The sequence below is a fragment of the Salvelinus sp. IW2-2015 genome, linkage group LG16 (genome assembly GCF_002910315.2).
Source record: "Salvelinus sp. IW2-2015 linkage group LG16, ASM291031v2, whole genome shotgun sequence".
In the NCBI taxonomy this organism is placed as follows: domain Eukaryota; kingdom Metazoa; phylum Chordata; class Actinopteri; order Salmoniformes; family Salmonidae; genus Salvelinus; species Salvelinus sp. IW2-2015.
In genome coordinates, this window is record NC_036856.1 from 15,775,873 (window position 1) to 15,783,170 (window position 7,298).

The 7,298-nt window shown below is 45.9% G+C and overlaps 1 protein-coding gene across 1 annotated transcript in view; it reads right to left on the reverse strand.

The window, feature by feature from the left end:
* Positions 1–7,298, reverse strand: part of tle2b (TLE family member 2, transcriptional corepressor b) — a 96,337-nt gene that overhangs the window by 31,757 nt on the left and 57,282 nt on the right. The window contains 1 exon segment of the mRNA XM_070447552.1: positions 2,734–2,794. Within this exon segment, the coding sequence (XP_070303653.1) occupies positions 2,734–2,794 (61 nt within the window).

Sequence of the window (7,298 nt, forward strand, 5' to 3'; positions counted from 1 at the left end):
CCCACTCCTGCGGATGCGCGCATTCTTCCTCGACGCGTGCTGGGAGCGAAGCACACGTGACGCTGGTTGGGGATAGGCGTATACATAATCTACTGTCCGTCTGCCCCGAGCGCCACAGCTGAGCGACGCGACGAGCGAGACACGAACACCACAATACGACGCAGGATACATGAACCAAGAGTACCACAGCTAGCACCATTCGGGCATCGCATACATCAGACGCGGCACATCACAAGGAGAGGGTCCTAAGACAAGGCGCCTGGGACACACCCAAACGCTACCACACTACAGGCACACAGCACCGAGCAGCACGTGGTGCGCCAGAGCACAACGACACACTTCTGCCTGCGGTTACCCCACCCTCGGGGTGCGCGGTTCCTAACATATAGCGTTTCCTCGCTGGTCTTGCGTAGTGCAGGCGTGCCATTAAGGTCACACCAACACAACAACCAAACTGGCAGGAGAGGACTGGCGACATTCAGCAGTGAGAGCACCACTAGTCACAACATAGCGCGAGGATGCATGACACACACAGGTAGCAAACATCTAGGTAAAGAGAGGTGGGAGAGGGAAGGGATCTGAGGGATACCAGTTCACACAAGAGTCAAACATCCACGGCACACACACGAAAGTGTCACACATACCCACACAAAAGTACGCAGCAGGACCACACTCAAACACCCCACCCACCTATTTACTCATTCAAACACACACACATACGTAAACACGCACACAAGTGAGAACACACACACTGTGTCAATATTGACCAAGGTAAAACAGTCACCAGCTCTGTGACCTTCCCTTCAGTGGACACACACTCATACCGGACACACACACACACACACACACACACACACACACACACACACACACACACACACACACACACACACACACACACACACACACACCACACACACACACACACACACACACACACAGATTTGACCTAAAAAAAAAATATCACAACATTCTTGTCACACACATGGTAGAGGGTCAAACATATTAACCTCAGTCAAGAAACTGCAAAAGAAACTGTTTTGGGTCATTATGTGTGTTGATAGATCAAATAACTACCATGAGGTAATGAACTAAAACGCACTCAACCATTCACAAAACTAGCCTATTGATTTAAAAGGCTTTCTGGCTAATATAAATTAACAGTAACAAAATGATAGAAATTTATGTTAAACACATGTTCTTATGTCTTGAATGAACACAGAGCAATATGTACTTATGTCTTGATGAACACAGAGCAATATGATTCTTGATGATAGTGTCTTGATGAACACAGAGCAATATGTTCTTATGTCTTGATGAACACAGACAAAGAGCTATGGACTTATGTCTTGATGAACACAGAGCAATATGTTCTTATGTCTTGATGAACACAGACCAATATGGACTTATGTCTTGATGAACACGAGCAATATGTTCTTATGTCTTGATGACACAGACCAATATGACTTATGTCTTGATGAACCACAGAGCAATATGGACTTATGTCTTGAAATGAGACCAATAGTGACTTATGTCTTGATGAACACAGAGCAATATTTCTTATGTCTTGATGAACGACAGACAATATGTTCTATGTCTTGATGACACAGACCACTGATATATGACTTTGTCTGATCGCCTGCTTGATTGCTGATGAACACAAGCCAATATGGACATGTCTTGATGAAACAGACCATATGAGCTTATGTCTTGATGAACACAACCAATTATGGACTTTGTCTTGATGACACACAGACCAATATGTAGCTTGTCTTGATGAACACATGCCAATATGGACTTATGTCTTGATGACACAGACCAATATGACCTTATGTCTTATGAACACAGACCAATTGACTTATGTCTTGATGAACACAGACCAAATATGGACTTATGTCTTGATGAACACAGAGCAAATACATTTTATGTCTTGATGAACACAGAGCAATATGGACTTATTCTTGATGAACACAGAGCAATATGGACTTATGTCTTGATAAGAACACAGAGCAATATGGACTTCTTATGTCTTGATGAACACAGACCAATATGGACTTATGTCTTGATGAACACACAGACCAATATGTACTTAGCTATGTCTTGATGAACACAGACCAATATGGACTTATGTCTTGATGAACACAGACCAAGTATGGACTTATGTCTTGATGAACACCAAGACCAATATTACTGTATGTCTTGATGAACACAGACCAATATGGACTTATGTTCTTGATGAACACAGACCAAATATGTGACTTATGTCTTGATGAACAAGACCAATAAATGGACTTAATGTCTTGATGAAACACAGACATATGGACTATGTCTTGATGAACACAGACCAATATGGACTTATGTCTTGATGAACAACAGACAATATGTTATCTTATGTCTTGATGAAACCCAGACCAATATGGACTTATGTCTTGATGAACACAGGCAATATGTACTTATATTCTTTGATGAAACACAAGACCAAATATGGACTTATGTCTTGAATGAACACAGACCAATATGAGATTTATGTCTTGATGAACAACAGAGCAATATGTTCTTAATGACCATGTGGTTTCCGTTGTAAAGAGGCGACAGTCATGAGTGTGTGTGTGTGTGTGTGTGTGTGTGTGTGTGTGTGTGTGTGTGTGTGTGTTGTGTTGTGTGTGTGTGTGTGGTGTGTGTGTGGTGTGTGTGTGTGTGGTGTGTGTGTGTGTGTCAGTCGATACTTACCTCCTGAGGAGAGGAAGGGGATGATCTGAGCACAGATGGCACTGAGACGCTTCACAATCTCCGCCTGCAACACACACACACATATACACACTTCAGTCTTATCTTATGTATCATACAAGGTAATATAGTAATTATCATTCCTTTAGGCCCTGATAGGGTAATATGTTTCAGGGAAGCAGCAGGAGCAACACAAACATACATCAAATGAATGACAGACTCTTCATCCATCCCTTATATCCTCACATCTCGTATAATAATCAATAATGTCATTGAGGCAACTCGGGTTAGTAGGCAGTGATGGAGGTGGTTCGGTGATGAGTAACCGTTCCCCCGGACCTGAAATCTTAGCACCTCAAGCTCAAGCCTTTAGCTCACGCGGGCTAACACAGTCATTGTGGCATGCAGGTGCCTTGGTTCAACAACCCTGTCGACAACAAGTGCATGAGAGAGAGACAGACAGAAAGAGTAAGAGGCCCGCAAGAGAAAAGAGAGAGATAGTAAGACAAAATGAATGGAGTGAGTGAGAGAAAGAGTGGAGGGAGAGAGATGCTTTTAAAAGGCCAGCTGTGTTATAGTCCTCCAGTTTTTCATATGGCTTTCAACACCTCCCTTTCTCATTTATCTCTCTCCTCCTCACTGCATTCAATTGCCATTATTTCATCAATTATCCCTCACTTGCCAAAGGGGCCCATTGAAAAATGCTCTTTCTAGGTGAGGACAATCGAATTGTGTCTTCTACACATGGAGCCTCACAAACACATAACATTCAAAACATAATGTAAACAAATGAAAGAATAAAATGCATGTGTACATGCCCACACACCATGTGCCTCATTCTGTTGTCTTCCTCACTCAGGCATTCTCTCGCTCTTAACAGCCTTCCCACAGCCATTATACCCATTCATCGCCTCCTCTCCTCTCCCCTCCCTCCCTCCTCTCCTCTCTCCCCCTCCCTCCCTCCCTCCCTCCCTCCCTCCTTGCCTCCATCCTCTCCTCACTCTTTCCTTGAATGGTTCTCTATGTATTTGTGTCCCTCCATGGATCCACTCCAACACATGTTCTGGACACACAGAGGGAGACAAAACGAGTGGAGAAGACAGTGACTGAACAGAGTCTGATACTAACACTCACCAGCCTGTCAGAAACAGCCAGCCCAATCTCAATGCAAGGCCAAATTCTACAACACAGCTCTCTAATAGATACAGCGCTCCGTTCGAAGGGGAGAGAAACCTAGTTGATATAATGTGGGCTTGGTGTGCATGCTGACTGGTGTGGTGTGTGTGTGTGTGTGTGTGTGTGTGTGTGTGTGTGTGTGTGTGTGTGTGTGTGTGTGTGTGTGTGTGGTGTGTGTGTGTGTGGTGTGTGTGTGTGTGGTGTGTGTGTGTGTGTGTGTGTGTGTGTGTGTGTGTGTGTGTGTGTGTGTGCGTGTGTGTGTGTGTGTGTGTGTTGTGTGTGTGCGGTTGTGTGTGCGTGTGGCGTTGTAATGAAAGTGAGAGAGAGGAAGTGAAAGAGACAGAAAACAGAGTGAGCGGGAGGAGAGAGACATTCAGTATTGATAGATAACTAATGTTGTGTTGCTTAGTGAAGGCCTGTAAAAGGGGTATGGGGGGGTAGGGAGAAGGCAGGAACAGGGATTGTATACTCCTATTGGCCATGAGACAGAGGGGGAATATTCTTACTGGACTGTGTCTACAAGATACTGTATTGATACTGTGTAACATTAATACATGTAGCTAGACCGAGAAACTACAATCATTGAGTTGTTGACTAGCAATGAGCTGTTCAGAGAGTAGACTGCAGTCGCTGGCCTCCCTCGACCAGGCAGCCAACCCAGGAATTCTGATTCCAGATCAGTGGAGATGACCTGCCTCTGCTCTCACCAACAACACAATCATGGCTGCAACTGATCCTAGATCTGTCAGACCGGAGTCTTGGCAGCCTGCTTCAAACAGAGCTCAGCACTGCTTCCTCTCCCCCATCTCTTTCTTCCTCTCCCCCATCTCTTTCTCCCTCTCTTTCTCTTCCTCCAGTGTAGGCCAGGTGTCAGCAACAACAACATGGACTTGTTGGGGAGAGCTCTGCCAAAAGAGTGCATAAGGGAGTTTTGGCAGGGCTGTAGATGGAGGGATGGGTGGATGGATACAAAGGAGGAAGAGAGCGCTGGTCAATAAACACCTGAGGATAAATAGTCTGCCAACAGAACACTGCTGCCTCTTTGTTTGGCGGAAAGAGGGAGAGATGAAGGGGAGAGGAGAGGAGAGGAGAGGAGAAGAGAAGAGAAGAGAAGAGAAGAGAAGAGAAGAGAAGAGAGGAGAGGAGAAGAGAAGAGAAGAGAAGAGAAGAGAAGAGAAGAGAAGAGAAGAGGAGAGGAGAGGAGAGGAGAGGAGAGGAGAGGAGAGGAGAGGAGAGTGTTAGTCTATATTAGGCTACATTTAGAACACAGCAGCAAATCACCCTAAATTCCTCCAAAATGAGGGAGGAGAAGATGGATGGATGAGAGGGAGGACAAGGACACAGTTCTCTGGAGGCTGTGGAGCACATCAGTCTGTCACTGCCTGAGGGGGACACACGCACAGTCACACACACACACACACACAGTCTGCACAGCTTTACTCAGCGTGCTCCCCCATCATCAGATCATTTCAGGGTAATAATTAATACAGTGAGCTGAAACACAGGAGTCATTACTAATACTCTGAAATTAATGCATGTGGATCATTGGTATGACATAGACAAGCTGCAGTAAGCTTTCTTGGAGCACTTACTTTATAACATGATGCAAAAGCTTTGCTAAGAAAGTTGAATGTGAATGGTGTGGGCTCGGCTAGGTTTGCATAGTGAGGATGGGGGGGGTGATGGAGTTGTGATGGTGCCCGGTATATTTGGGCACTGCCAGCTGTGTCTTTCCCTGAGCCCCAGTGGGGCTGTGCTGGGTGAGAGTGTGTGGTGTGTGTGTGTAGATATGGGTGTGTGTATGTGTGTGCGGCATGTGCATGTGTGTGAGTGTTTCATTTTATGTGTGCGTGCGTGCCTGCCTGCATGTGTTCAGCAGTCCCCCTAGTCCCCCTCAGCCCTGTAGCAGCAGAGAGAGAGAGAGAGAGCAAGTGCCCCTGGCCAGACAACCCTAGTCTAGCCTTATCTCCCTCCCCCTGCTGCCTAATGGAACTGCTCTCCTCTCTCTGCAAACACTTCAAGGCAAATATTAGTAACCAGTGATGCACTAATCAGCCACTGATTGTGGTCAAAGCCACAGAGGTATTCAATAAAATAACTGATCTCTTCCTCCCTCGTCTATCACCCCTATTCTCTCTCTCACTCTCCTTTTCTCTCCTGCTCTATTCCCTCCCTCTCCTCTGTGCACTTAGACTCTCTGTCTGTCTCTCTTTTTTTCTCTCCCTTCCCTCTGTTCACTTGGTCTCTCTCTCTCTATTCATCCTGTTCACGAACCCTCCCTCTTTCTTTCTCTCCCTCTCTCTCTCTGGGCAGAGTGCCAGCCTCTCTTCCTGGCACTGAGCCAGCAGCCCCCCCCCCTCTCCTCTCTGATTGATGGCCCCTCTATTTGGGAAGAGGAGGAAAAGAAACAGAGAGAGGGAATGAGGAAAGGAGAGCAGTAAAGCACACACACACGCACACGTAAACACACACACACGCACAATGAAAAACAAACAAACAAACAAACAGAGCAGAACAGAACAGAGCACACACACACACACACACACACACACACACACACACAGAGAGATATTGACACCAAAAATATTGATATGCTCTCAGAAAAGCAACATAGCCCACCATGACAGCCATGGAGCATTAAGACAGAAACACAGACATCCCCCGCCATACACACACGGAAGGAGAGAGATCGTATACACACGCACACCTATACACACACACACCTATACACACAACACCTATACAGCACACACACATCGACACACACACATTCACAACACACACACACACACACACACCACACACACACACACACACACACACACACACACACACACACACACACACACACACACACACACACACACACACACACACACACACCACACACACACACACACACCAATGTCTCACACACTCGTTCATCCACAAACCCAAGCAGAGCATGCTGTTAGCTTACTCAGAAGGACTTTTGTGATCGAGTGACAAACCATTTGGCTAAAGGCTAGCTCCCTGGGATATGAATCACTTCTTCTCTCTCTCTCTATCTCAACATGATTGACATCACTCTCTCTCTCTTCTCTGCCTCATTATTCACAAAATGAGCTCTGTTTCACAATGCATGCACTCACACACGTCCTACATCAAAGACACACACACACACATAGAGCACATATGCTATAACATGTGCAAAGAGGGGTTGGCACACATCAGTGATCACACACACATGCTAATGCACACACACAGCACACACACACACAACACCAATCAGCACACACACACACACACACACCACACATGACACACACCACAACACACAGACAACACACACACAGCATCAGCACACCAGCAACACACACCACACATCACACACACACCACAGTACACACACCACA